This window comes from Poromitra crassiceps (assembly GCF_964638095.1).
Source record: "Poromitra crassiceps genome assembly, contig: HAP1_SCAFFOLD_188, whole genome shotgun sequence".
Lineage (NCBI taxonomy): Eukaryota > Metazoa > Chordata > Actinopteri > Beryciformes > Melamphaidae > Poromitra > Poromitra crassiceps.
This window is the reverse complement of record NW_028152195.1, coordinates 70,001-84,201: the sequence shown is the minus strand read 5'-3', so window position 1 is coordinate 84,201 and position 14,201 is coordinate 70,001. Positions and strand designations below refer to the sequence as shown.

At 45.1% G+C, this 14,201-nt stretch overlaps 1 protein-coding gene across 1 annotated transcript in view; it reads left to right on the top strand.

Annotated features, from left to right (window-relative positions):
• The first annotated feature begins 6,606 nt into the window (after positions 1-6,606).
• The window catches only part of LOC310770709 (plakophilin-4-like), a 25,124-nt gene continuing 17,529 nt past the window's right edge, over positions 6,607-14,201 (top strand). The window contains exons 1-2 of the mRNA XM_083663437.1: positions 6,607-6,722; positions 13,778-13,895. Coding sequence (XP_083519563.1) covers positions 13,815-13,895 — 81 coding nt within the window. The 5' untranslated portion in view covers positions 6,607-6,722; positions 13,778-13,814. The remainder of the gene's footprint in view (positions 6,723-13,777; positions 13,896-14,201) is intronic.

Genomic DNA, 14,201 nt, shown 5'->3' with positions numbered 1-14,201 from the left:
GCTGTTCTAGTACAAGAGCAGCAAGGAGAAATGGTGCCGATATGTTATGTAAGCAGAAGCCTAACAGACTGTGAGCGTAGATACTCACAGACCGAGCGAGAAGCTCTAGCGTTAGTCTGGGCCTGCGAGAGACTACACCCATACGTATATTGGGCAGTAGCTTGCTACAAGTAGTGAAGCTACATAGCTTAACTACATTTCTCAGTAGCTTGGTGGTAGCTTCACTACTTTTGAACCAAGTAGCTTTTTCAGTAGCTAAGCTATTTATAGACCCAAGTAGCTTGTAGCTTCCCGCAAAAGCTACAAGCTACTCGCCAGAGAAAATCCATGAGCAAAGCACGCAGTGGAGATTTCTGCTGCGGTTTGGATTAAACAGGAGGAGACATTGCATATGTCAAGTGTGCCTGTGTAGCCAATAAAGCACTTCCAGTTCCATTATGACGGACAACAAGACAGTGTTGTTGTTTCATCCTTGCTTTTTAGCATCCTTGCCTCTCTTGCAGCAAGACCCGGCACTCCTCTGCCTCTGACTGGGTTGGGTTTAGGCAATGAAGACTGACGATTGGTTAAGGGTAGGGCAAAATATGTCATGTGCTGGCGAAGTCACATCAGCAACGAACTTTGAAAGATGGCAGAGCCAGAGGGAGCCACTGGCAGTGATGAAGAAGACTTTCAGGTTTTATTGTCTGTTTTTGAATATTGTGCCAGTGAGAGTTTCAGTGTGTTTTATAATATAATAAACAATCAAAATGATATTTTCTTTTACCTGCCTATTTGTTTGGTTGAAAGTTGTTCTACATGAAGTTAATTCAATGTGAGAAAAAAGTAGCTTTGATGTAGCAAGCTGCTTTTGCCATGTTGCTCGTAGCTTGCTACATTTCTCTGGGGATAGCTTCAATGTAGTTTAGCTATATTTAATTGAGAGTAACTGATAGCTTAGCTTACTACATTTTCCAAGTAGCTTGCCCATCACTGCGTATATGGTACAAGATTTGACTTAGTGACGGACCACAAGGCTCTAGAAGCCATCTATAGTCCCACGTCAAAACCAAGTGCCAGTGTAGAGCGGTGGGTGCTAAGGCTACAACCATATGATTTCAGAGTAGTTCACATCCCAGGCAAAGATAATATTGCAGACCCGTTATCACGCCTGCTCGGGAAAAGTGCGATGAGGGAGACTCACGAGCACGGAGCAGAGGAATATGTGAGGTTTGTTGCCACAAACGCAACACCAAGAGCGCTGACCACTAGGGAAGTGGAGGAGGCTTCAGCAGCCGACGAGGAGCTGAGTGAACTTAGAAAGGTTGTAAAAAGCGGGTGTTTTGATAAGTGCCAGGCATATGCACCCATAGCATATGAACTGTGTGTGATTGGACAGTTAGTGTTGAGGGGAACACGCATCATTTTACCACACACACTGAGAGCAAGAGCCTTAACATTAGCCCATGAGGGACATTTAGGCATAGTAGGCACAAAGCAACACCTCAGGAGTAAAGTATGGTGGCCGGGTATGGATAGGGCGGCAGAGAAGCATGTAAAGTCATGTCACGGTTGCCAGATAGTTGCACGACCCGATGTACCTGAACCACTAAGACCAACGGCGTTACCAGATGGGCCGTGGCAAGATGTTGCCACTGACTTACTAGGTCCACTGCCAACAGGACATTCAATCTTGGTAGTTATAGACTACTACAGCCGATATTACGAATATGAGATTCTACAATCAACTACCACAGACAAAGTGATCGACAGTCTGGAGAACATTTTCAGTCGACATCCCAATCACGATCAGATCGGATTGTGGCCCACAGTTCATGTCCTCCCAGTTCCAAACATTCTGTCAGGACAACGGAATAATACACGTGAAAACGACACCGAAATGGGCACAAGCCAACGGAGAAGTGGAGAGACAAAATGCTTCACTGATGAAGAGGATACGCATCGCCCAGTCTCAAGGGCTAGACTGGAAAAAGGAACTAAGGAAATATGTTACAATCTACAGGTCTATTGACCACTCTACAACAGGAAAGAGTCCAGCGGAGCTACTGTTCAAAAGGAAAATCAGAGGGAAGCTCCCTGACATAACAACACCACAGAGAGATCTGGAGACAAGAGACACAGACGCTGAACGAAAAGGCAAGTCAAAGATCTACTCAGACAACAGGAGCAGAGCAAAGTACTCGGATGTGACAGTCGGTGATCAGGTTCTACTGAAGCAAGACAAGACAGACAAGTTCTCTACTACATTCAACAAGACGCCACACAAGGTAATTAGTAGGGACGGTAATAATGTGGTTGTCAGATCACCAAGTGGAGCTACATACTCCAGGAACACTACGTTTGTCAAGAAGTACTATGCTGAGGACCCGGTTCCACAAACGACTGATAAAACACAAATGACATGGACTGAGAATGAGGAGAACCAGAACCGAGACAGCGACACTAGAGAGTCCAGCACAGAGACTCACACTGAGGGGATCATACCTGAGCCTCTCACACCCAGATATGAGAGACCCCACAGGCAGATCAAGCTGCCACCGAGGCTGACAGACTTTCATTAAGTAAAGAGTGACATTGGTTTTGGAAAACTGGCAATGTAAAAAAAAAAAAAAAAGAGGAATGCCAGTCATGTTTGTGCACTTTATTGTTTCATGCACTGTTTCAGGAGACAAGCTAAAGAAAAAAAAATCCTGTAAAAGAAATTGATAAAGATGTTCTAAAGAAAAGAAAAATGTTTTGAATAATAGGATTTGGAGTTTATTCCTAAGTAAAGGGGAGATGTCGTGTACTGATGACGTCACTAGCAGGAGACGATGCTGGAGAGCAAGTGTGTCTGAGAGCACGAGAATAAAGCAGTGTTATAAAAGCCTCCGTATCGGTGTCAATGATTAGATTCGAGTGATACACGGTCACGTATCCAACACCATCTCCTCGGCGTCCAAAGATGACAGCATGTGTACAGATGATATTCTGCTGGCTGAAGCTCTGGACACATTTGAAGGATTAGGTATATCCATTTTATTTATTTATTCATTTTATTTTTATTGATGGCTTGAATTAATGTAATTACAACATAAACCTCATATAAACTGTTTCAAATAAGCTACAAAAGAACACTGAGGATTGTTGAAGCTCATTTTGGGATTGCATTTTTAATTTTTCTTTTTTTTTAACACAGAAGATTGTGTCCTCATTTTCTTTCAGGTCATGCTGACCTGACGACGTCTCCAGAGAGAGAGGCTCAACCAGACCTTCCACAGCAGCCGCAGACAGACTCTGTTCCACCGTCACCCGTAAGAGTACGTAGATAGCTCTTTAACGCCCTTGATGCCAATCTATGGTAACCCTTTATTTGCCCCTTCCACTATAGGCATGGCTTTTAAAACTTGGGAAAATGTTGGAATTAAGACTTTATTAGACCTATACATTGATAGGAGCTTTGCTTCATTTCAACAACTAGTCGACAAATTTAAACTGCCCAAGTCAAACCTATTTAGATACTATCAGATAAGACACTATGTTCAAAAATACATTCCATCTTAGCTGATTCAGTACTTAGATCCATTGTTAACTTCTCACCATATACTTCTCACCTTGTATCTATCCTTTACACAACACTATTTGATGACAGGGCGGACACTTCTCGGATTAAGGAGAATTGGGAAAGAGATCTGAATATCCAGATTACAGAGGAACAATGGAGTGATAGCCTATATGCGATAAGTGTCAAGATGATAATGCCACTCTTGCACATAGCTACATACAATGTCCTAAGATTAAAACATATTGGTGTAACGTTTTCGATATTATCTCTCAAGTTCTTGATTCAACAATTGAACCAGACTCTCAAACTATTATTTTTAATATTTCTGAGAACTTAAATAATCTTTCATTAGCTCACAGACGATTTGTTAACTATTGCCTCATGTCTGCAAAGAAATGTTTACTGATGTTATGGAAGGGTAAGGACAGTCCTAACGTGAAAATGTGGCTTGCTGATCTTGTCAGTACCCTTGAAGTGGAGAGGATTAGATATATCAGAAAGGATCAAGTAGATCTATTTGACTCCATCTGGCAACCTCTCATTCTGTACCTGGAAAGAAACACGAAATAATGTTGAACACTACTTTATTATTTTTTAAGTCTCTCTGTCATATTGTTGGATCCATGTTTTTTTTGGGGGTGGGTGGGGTGAGGGATAGGGGTTTTATGTAACAATATTTTCTTTATTCTTACTTTCTCTGTTATTATTACTGTTATTACTAGTATAGTTGTATCGATCAATCCATATATCGTACACTTGACGTTTTTTGTGTGTTTTTCAGTTGTCGTTGTTATTGTTGTTTTGTTTTTGTCCCCCTATCCGTCACATGGTGTTGATGTTTGTCTTTTGTTTGTTATAGAAAAGAGATGGTGTCTGACATAATACTGTAACCGTATTTGTAATAGTACTGTAATGTACAGATATTCGCCATTCTCATTAAAAAATGTTCAAACAAAAGAGTACGTAGATCACACCGACCCTATTAACATAGGACTGGACAATACATTGATATTACATCGATATTGTGATATGAGACTAGATATCCTCTAGGATTTTGACTTACCAGACTGGTCTCGCTGTTCTATTATTTGCCTTTACCCAGTTTTTATATAGGCATTATTGATGATTATTTATCAAAACTCTCATAGTGTAAATATGTTGTGAAAGCACTTATAGCCCTCCCCACGATATCATCACAATATAGAGGTATGTTGTCAGAAATATTGTGATATTTGATTTTGTCCATATCGCCCCGCCCTATATTGACATAAACGTTTGTAGTACGGTAATACAATAGTATGACCCTGACGAAGCATCTGCGAAACGCGTTGTTCCTGATTGATCTGTTGCAAATAAATGCTACCTTGAAAGTCGGTCTTGCAGGTCTGTGGAGTGTGCGGTCCGCTGAACTTTAGTCCAGTGTTTATTTGTTTTTATCCAATTTGTAGTAATACCTCAATCTTTTTAAGGCTCCTCCATCAGCTCGTGCTGGTCAGCATAGGAGGACACGTGAAGTGACACCTGCAGCGCTACAGCCGAGCGAAGGGACTGCACCCTCAGCAGCAGCAACTGCTCAGTCTGAGGTAAGATGTGCAGCTTAACACAAGAACAGCTTCACAGTCAGAGCACTGAGTGAATGGTAGATCAAGGTTTTGTCTTTGTTACACGACCAGGTGAAATTTGAGGGCTGGCACAAAATGTGGGAGTCTGCTCCAAATGGGCTCCCCCATGCGGATGTCAAGTGGCTGAAAGAGGATGCCGAAAGAGGGCTCTTCAAAAGGGAGATGACGTACGAGGACAAGCACGGCAACATCAGGAGAAGGAAGGTCCTTAAGGATGACCGGATGTGGTTTCATCCCCCTGAGCGTCCTGGAGTGGTGACAGGGGGACTAGTGCCAACAACAGCAGACAGCTTCTTCCGCAGCAGCTTGTTCCTGTGGAGACTGGTAGTAAGCGTGTGGGCCTACAGCCTTCGATGCCCCAGGTCCGAGTGCCCTGCGCGTGTGGACAAGAGTGCTTTTCTGTACCGCTGCGGCTACTCCAAAACGGTCAGACAGATCTGCCACATGTTTGGCTGGTACTCCATGCTGACGGAGGTCCTGGCCTGTAACGCGTGCAGGAAAGCTGCCAAGGAGTCCGAGGAATATGCCATTGGCCGCTTCCTGGCGTGGGATGCGTCCATCCTAAACCAGCTCAGTCCAGCTCACCAAGCAGTCTTTCCTGCTGTTTTAACACTAATGTGAGTGTCTACCTCATTTCACAATACATATTCACTGTATTTATGTGTGTATCGCACATTGTTTTATGTTAAACTACAGTTTGTAAAGTTTACTCAACTCGACTAAATATTTTGCATTATAAACAGTTGTGCTAGAGAACATAGTTTCACTGGCATCACATGATAGACCCTTTTTACAGCCACCATTTTGTGTCTAAAAGGCAGGAAGTAACACAGGGTGCACCAAATCCTTAATTAGGGCTTCCAACTTCCAGTCCATTTAGGTGTTCCAGTGCTGGGGCCCTAATTAGTGGGTTTTGGTTGCACTTGTGTTTACCCTGCCTTTTAGACACAAAATGGCAGCTGTGAAAAGGGCCCATTGTGCTTAATTGCAGGTGCGGCGTTGACAAGCAGGTGATTGGCCTGCTGAGGGATCGCACCCAGGGCAACACCATGGCTAAGGTGTGGAGGCAGGTCCAGGAGAGCCACTGTGAAGAGTATCTGCAGAGGAAAGACCTCTATACCACATTCCTCTGCCAGATGAACAAGCGTGGTGGGATCCTAAGTAAGTCAGATTTGAGTTGTATGTTTTCCCAGTGTTTAGTCTATGTAGAAATCAATGCTCAGTCAGATTTAGATCATTTCAATTATTATTATCCTTTATTTATACCGCAAACTGTCAGTCTCTTTTACAGGGGTGCCCTGTGATCACAGCAGATCAAAATAAAAGCAGAGGTACATATCAAATAAGTGACAACATTAACCTCTCTCTTCTTCACTCTGCCTCCAGGTACCTTGGGGGGCCATCAGTTTCAGCCACCGCCACCAAGAAGGGTGCTGCCGTCGCCAAGGCTGCTGAGGAAAGCCTTCCTCCTCTCTGAAGCGGAAAACATTGAGGACTACCGTACACAGATCATGTCCACGTTTGGCAAAGTCCTCAAATACGACTCCACCAGGAAGGTAACTTTGACACAGTCTTACGAGGGGAACATGTTTAATTGAACAAACAGTCAATCGAAGTAAAGTGAGTGTATATAGTATGTGCATCCTGCAGATAAAGTTAGTTACAGTGGTAATAAGAGTATACTGTAGATACTGCAGTGTATGTATTGTAGATTAATTATTGCACAGTTGTAATTAGTATTATTGAGATTATTGCACAATTACAGTTGGTGTGGTGCACGGTTTGAATTTCTTTATTTTTAATACAGGGACAGTGTACAAGAACATTAACCCTATAAAATAGGGAGAGATGCATCATACCAGGTTATAGCAGAAATGCTATTTTCCACCCGTAGTCCCTGGGCAGGTAAAATACAAGCTTAAAACAGTAGGAAAAATAGAATCTGAAACATAGTAGGAAAAAAGTTAAAAATAAGGAAATTACACGTTAAGAGATACAAAACACTGGTAAACAGAAAATCCAATCATCCCTGCATCCCCACACACACACACCCACACACACACACACACACACACACACACACACACACACACACACACACACACACACACACACACACACACACGCACACACACACCCACCCACACCCACCCACACACACACACACACACACACACACACACACACACACACACACACACACACACACACACACACACACACACACACACAACAGCTCTATTTTACAGGTGTGTGCAACTTTGCTGTCCAAATAACCACTGTTTTGTTTGGCGGGAGAAAGTTTGTTGTTGTTGTGAGTTCTGTTGGAAGGCTGTTCCATTGTTTTATTGCCATGAAGGTGAAGGATGATTGTCCAAAAGAGGTCTTACGTTGTGGGATTCTGCACTCCCCCCGATTTGTTGACCTGGTAGCTGGAGACATTATTTCAGAGCTGAGTGTAATAAGGTTCCTCAAGGGGAGAGGAGCAGCGTTATGGATGATCTTGAAGATTAAGCAGATGTTTGAGTGCATGATCAGATGTCCAAAATTCAGCATATTATATTTATTGAGTATATTACAATGATGATAGTGACGTGTTTTCTTATCGTGGATTTTGAGGGCGTTTGAGAGTATCATTGCATTGAAATTGAAGTTGAAGTTGAAGATGTAAACAAAGATGAAAACAGTATTGTACATATAATAGCATGATCAATAATTAAACAATTATAATGCTTAGGATAATTGCCAATACATACCGCGGCTGCTGTCGCATGTACGGCGTCACCACTTTGGAGCAGATGTTTGATGACTGGACACAGAGCGGCATGATTGTGCGGTTGGACATTTTCCACTGGATTTGCCAGTTCGACGCTGCCTTCAGAACAAATCACCATCCAAAGTACGCCCTCTTTATGTCTGCGCTCTCGGCTGCTGTGTTCGCGTACAACAAGGATGACATGGCGCTGCTCATCCAGGCTATATGGGCAGGACACCCACATTATATTTCCCTGTCTGATGCTGACATCATTGAACTGCACGTCAGCAGATACGATCTGCGGCATCATGTCAGGAGGATCACGGTCGGAGCCCAGGAGACCTTTGCCCGTGTGCAGAGCGTCATCGACATCCTCAAGGGAGCGGCGGGGATGGACGAAAACCAGGTCAGTCTGTTCAAGGACGCGGCAGCCATCGACAGGGTGTGGCAGAACCAGCAGAAACACCTCGAGTGCATGCAAGATCCACCAGGAAGAGACATGTACACCATCACCCATCACACCACCCGTAACGGTTTGCGCCTGCCGTATTACACCACAGTGAGAGGAAACAACAGCCTGGAGGGCTTCCACTGCTTCCTGCCCAGGATGATCCCAGGGCCCCACTGTGCTGCCGTCCCCTTCCAGGTCTATCTCCTCAGTGGCATGGCCCGATGGAACGCTGACAGGGAGTCGGACCGCGTGAAAGGTCAGAAGGGGAGGAAGCACATGGTGTACGTGTCTCCTCTGATACATCGCCTCAACCAAAGGTGCCAGGAGTTGTTTGGTGAGGTGGAGGAGGTGAACTACCAACCTCCTGTTCCTGCTGGGGGACGAGCGGATCGGCTTGGAGTACCTGTTCTCCCAGTCATCAGAGCCATTCAGCGTGACAGAACATTATGCTGAGACCAGAGAGACGCTTCAAGCGACCGAGGAGGACGAGGATGAGGTGGCTGCTGACGTGGAAGAATCCGTCTGACTCCACTGAGGAAGAACCTACGTCTCACTGACCAGGTTGTGGCGCCTGAGGTGGATCCATGTGTGGAGGATGTGTGCGGTCCAAATCATCTCCCCGGGTACCAGCACGTGGAGGAGCTGAGCGCTGTTCTGGTCGAGATTGCCTTGGAGGGGGGCCAGCTAGCTCTCAGTGACTCTACAAGGCAGAGAGTCATCAGTGCATGGAGTAAGCTTGACCTCCATGATCGCAACATCCAGCAGTTTGACAGCCTCTACAGAGCACGCTGGGGTAATGCGCGGTACGGACGAACCAACGGTGATCCTGCAGAGGCAGCTCTGGTTCAGAAGCTCAAGTTCACCAAGAGGTTTTCGCCCGCCCACCTGCTGGATTCAAGAAAAAACTGGCTAATGTACTGCATCATCAAACAGCTGTGGCTCCATCCTGACTGTGGTGGAAAAAAGGTGCGAGGGTCCCCACCAAAGAAGCAGATCACAACGCTCTACCAGCGTGTGCAGCAGAGAGTGACTGTTGATGACCCCGAACTCTGCAAACTTGGGATTCCGATCCTGACAGGGTTGGATCCTGAAGATTAACTTAAAGTCTGTTGCGGAGTTCATCAGGAGACAGGAGGCCCTGTCAGCCAAAAATGTGACTGATCAAGGCTTGGCTCTCCTCCGACGTCACCAAAGCCTCTCCAGAACCAGCCAACCCACATCAGCAGAGCTTCCAGAAGAGAGGCCGCACACCAGTCGGCCTCAAGTACAGTATGAGGTCCCTCCATCATTGGCAGGGACCAGAAACCTGAAACGGAGGCACGACCATTTCTCTGCTGCACCCCCCACCCTGCCGTCACACACACCGGTGGGCACCGCGGCAGCAGGACTCCAGCCCTCCTTTGTCCTCCTTCAGCCAAGTGCAGCGCAGGTAACCTTGCACCCAGCTCTTCATCCCCAGCCACAGGCCTCTGTTTCCCTGCCACAACAGCCGTCCTCAGCCATCAAGCCAGCCCAATCCACACTGTACAAGGTGGCTAAAGTGCAGCGCAGTGGTACTGGATCTCAGAAAACAGTGAAACTGTACACCTGTATACTGTGTGGCCAGTCCACTCAAGGGCACAAAAAGTACAGAAAAAAAAACCTGCGAAAAGGCGAAAGCTTCCACCTCTAAAGGACTGGCGTTCCAGACTTTTGAGACGTTGGCTGACTTTCAGAAGGCGGTGGACCAGGTTTTGGCCTCACAGTCCCACGTCCCTGAGGAGGACATTTGAAATGGTCTTTCTCCTGCCCCTCAGAAGCTGACACTTGCCCTTTAGTGCCCTTCTCATCTTTTTCCCTGGCCTCTAAAGTGTGGACACTGCAACAATTATGGGCAAATTACTGCTGACACCTTTTATAGCGTCATATGACCGGCTCTGACAAAATTAGTCACATTGTCCCCAAACACATTTTGAGTTTTATACACTGTTGGAAAAAGAGGAGAATTGAAGCTTTCTGGTGATATCAAAATCATCATTGTACTCCAAAGATTAAGTGAGATACACCACTTTATGTCTTGACTGTTTCCAAACTATGTTTTTTGAGAAAAATGGCCTCAAAGTTTTGCAAAGTAAGCGAGTTCTGCTTGTCACCCTAACTTTATGAGCTTCAAAACTATATTTAGCATTCACATTTCACAATAACCTTTACACAGAATGAATATGCCACAATGCCTTTTTTTTTTATTAAAATCTGATGAAACCCCAAAACAGCCAAAATCAATATTTTCTAATAAAATCATGTTTCTACACAAACAGGCCTCTGCTACATGCATGCTGTGTATTGTGATCATATATATATGTGTATCTAAACTCTGACTTGGTCATACATATGTGTGTATTGTATCATAATGTTGCATGTTGTGCATCGTAGCTACGGTATATATTTATCTAAACTGCTGCTTGTGTAATGTACTGCTGCTTCACTCTATGCACCTTATTGCCTCCAGCTGTGAGCATAACAAACTGCACTTTAACTGAGCCAAACACATTGTACCTTAAGTGTTTCCATTGCTCCTACATCAGGTACTATGTTGTTTTTAGATTGTTTTTTTAGTACTGACAGTGATTTTATTGTAGTTGATATTTTTGACTATTTCTTTATTATTTGAATACAGCATAAAGTGGTCAGTGTTACAGTAACAGAGTTGTGGAATCTCAATTATTGATTGGAGGTTTATTTCTTTATCATAAAATAGGGGGATATTTGTATGCCATCGTTCACCAGATCATTTTACACATAAACATGAATATTAGAGTAAATTTAAACAGCCTTGGAAATATTAAAGTCTTAAAAACAACATATTTAAGTCTTAAAAACAACAAAGCAGAGTTGTGGATCCAACAACATAACTTGTTAAAGAAATGCAGACAATAAGTGTCACTTGCCTGGCTAACAGTGTCAGAGTGGTGCATCGTTCATATTATACACACTCCCTTTGACATTTTTGGCACATCAATAGACCAATTACAATACATAAGTTCTGAAAGTCCATTGGATCTGTTTACTCAAATGGCTCGAATTTTGTCCTCTCTGTTTTAAAGCAATCATCGTTTCATAGACCATCTTTCATAGATAGTCTATTACAATGAAAGAGGATGCAGTACTCACACTCACAGTCAGTCTCCTGGGGCTTGTTCTTTGAAGACGCTGTGCTGGATTTGGAGCGCAGCCTCTAATTGGTGACAGCCGTGTGTATGTCTGTGTGTGTGTGTGTGTCTGTGTCTGTGTGTCTGTGCGTGTGTGCGTACGTACATGCACTGTGTGAGTGTGTGTGTGCATACATGCACTGCATGAGTGTGTGTGTGTGTGCATGCGTGCGTGCTTGTGTGTGTGAGTGTGTACATGCACTGCATGTGTGTGTGTGTGGTGTGTGTGTGTGTGTGTGTGTGTGTGTGTGTGTGTGTGTGTGAGCACACTGTTAGTTCTTATTTACTCAGCAAAGTGCTTATAATGACTTCAGTCAGACCTCACACACACTTCATACATTATGGATGCTGCTGGGGATGGTAAAGCCCACACAACACATTCAAGTGGAACACACACACACACACACACACACACACACACACACACACACACACACACACACACACTCACACATTGTTCTCATTTAGTGTATTTGTTTATGTATATTTCAGTCAGTCTTTTACAGTATCTGTTGAGCAAAGCCGCAAATCAAAGCCCTAACTTGTGTGTGTGTGTGTGTGTGTGTGTGTGTGTGTGTGTGTGTGTGCGTGCGTGTGTGTGTGTGTGTGTGTGTGTGTGTGTGTGTGTGTGTGTGTGTGTGTGTGTGTGTGTCTGTCATCGGCTACTTTCGGGGACTAATTTTAGACTTAAGACCAGTTAATTGGGGACAGCTTGTCCAATTGGGCACAAAAGCTGCGTCCCCAATTTGGAAAAAGCTGATTATTGTGTCAGTGGTTAAGGCAGAGGTTGCATTTGACTTTCTATTCTTGTCGTCTGTCATTTTATTTTTTACTTTTGTACTAATTTTCCCCCCTGCTGCCTCGGTCGCTGCTCCACCCTCTGCCGATCTGGGGAGAGCCGTAGACTAGCACCATGCCTCCTCCGACACATGCACAGTTGCCAGCTGCTTCTTTTCACCTGACAGGGGGAGCTTCACCGGCAGGACGTAGCATGTGGGAGGATCACGCTATTCCCACCAGTTCCCTTCCAACCCGATCAGGCACCATGACTGACCAGAGGAGGCGCTAGTGCAGCGACCAGGCCACATACCCCCAATCCGGCTTCCCTCCCCCAGACACAGCCAATCGTGCTTGTATGGGACGCCGGAGGTAACACGTGGGTGCTGCGAACCTGCAACCCTCGTGTTGGTAGGCAGGGAATCTACTGCTACACTATCCAGAGACGCCCATCTCGTCTTGTAAAAATGCTGTCATAATCTATTATTACCTGTGTTCAAATGACAGACAGCCTTCAGATTCTTCTGTCATTGTTTAAAAAGAAATCTGAAAAGATGGAAAATATTCGGTTAACCCGACCACTGGGTTCAGATGAGGTTATGGTTAGAGTTAGGGTTAGGGTTAGGGGACGTCTCCAGAGAATGAATGTAAAGCCGTTTTCCCACATGCGCTTTGTACCGCTAAATGACCGGAACGTGGTCTAATGCCTGCATGTGGGAAAGTTGTTTTCCGGTATAAGCGCGACCCCATCATCGCGGACATTTTACCAGTTTCGAGCCAGTCAGAAGAGCGGTATGCGCGATAGCGGACTCAAGTGTAGAACGGGTCCAGTCATTTCCCGCGACACTCTCATGGGCGAGGTGTACACACGTTGCTTAATGTTCCAGTGGGCATAATCTAATCATTTGCGCACATTAAAGCAAACTGGCGAAATGATCTTGTGATAATAATGTGTGGGCGTGCTGATTTTCCCCTCTCCCCTCTGCTGCCTGCTCGCTCTCTGGCCACAGTCCGTCCTCCTCCTTCAGTCAGCAGCCCGACAGGGACACAGACGAAGCAAATGCACGAAGCGAAATGTGGAAGTATTTTGCTTACGTTGCCGACAGCGAAGGCAAGCCCGGACACATCAAACGAAGCCAGTCTGTAAAAAGTGCTTCAACGCGACGCAGGTGAACGGATAAACAAGCAAACTTATTTCACCATTCGGAGTTTTGCCGACACGTCACTCCCCACCCGCTCTGCAGTGCCGCCCCGCCCCCCAACATAGGCTACAGGCAATTTCGCTGGTAGATTCCCATATGCGAGAGCAGAAGTGTGAAGGGAAATGTCCGATATTGACTTACAGGTAATTTTCCGGTACGCATGTGGGAAAACGGCTTTTGTCTATGTAATGTCCCAAAAAGTGACCATGATCTGATATGTGTGTGTGTTGTTTGAAAGGAACCTGAGCTCGGCTGGCGAGGAGGCCAGAAAACACATGCGCACTTGTGAGGGCCTCGTTGACTCATTGCTCTATGTCATCAAAGCCTGTGTCAACACCTCTGACTTCGACAGCAAGGTACACACACACACACACACACACACACACACACACACACACACTCTCACACACACACACTCTCACACACACACACACACACACACACACACACACACACACACACGCACGCGCGCCTAGCCAAGAGGAAAACATGTTGCCACATGATGAGAGGCTCCAGAGAAACATCCTACCCAGCCAGTTTGAATCATTTTATTGCCTAAATTACCCACTCCAGCAGCCAGCATGTCCTGTGTCACCTAACCCACAACCCACAGATACACTAAACATTCTGAATATTCAGTATGTACATGGTGTGTTTCCTTA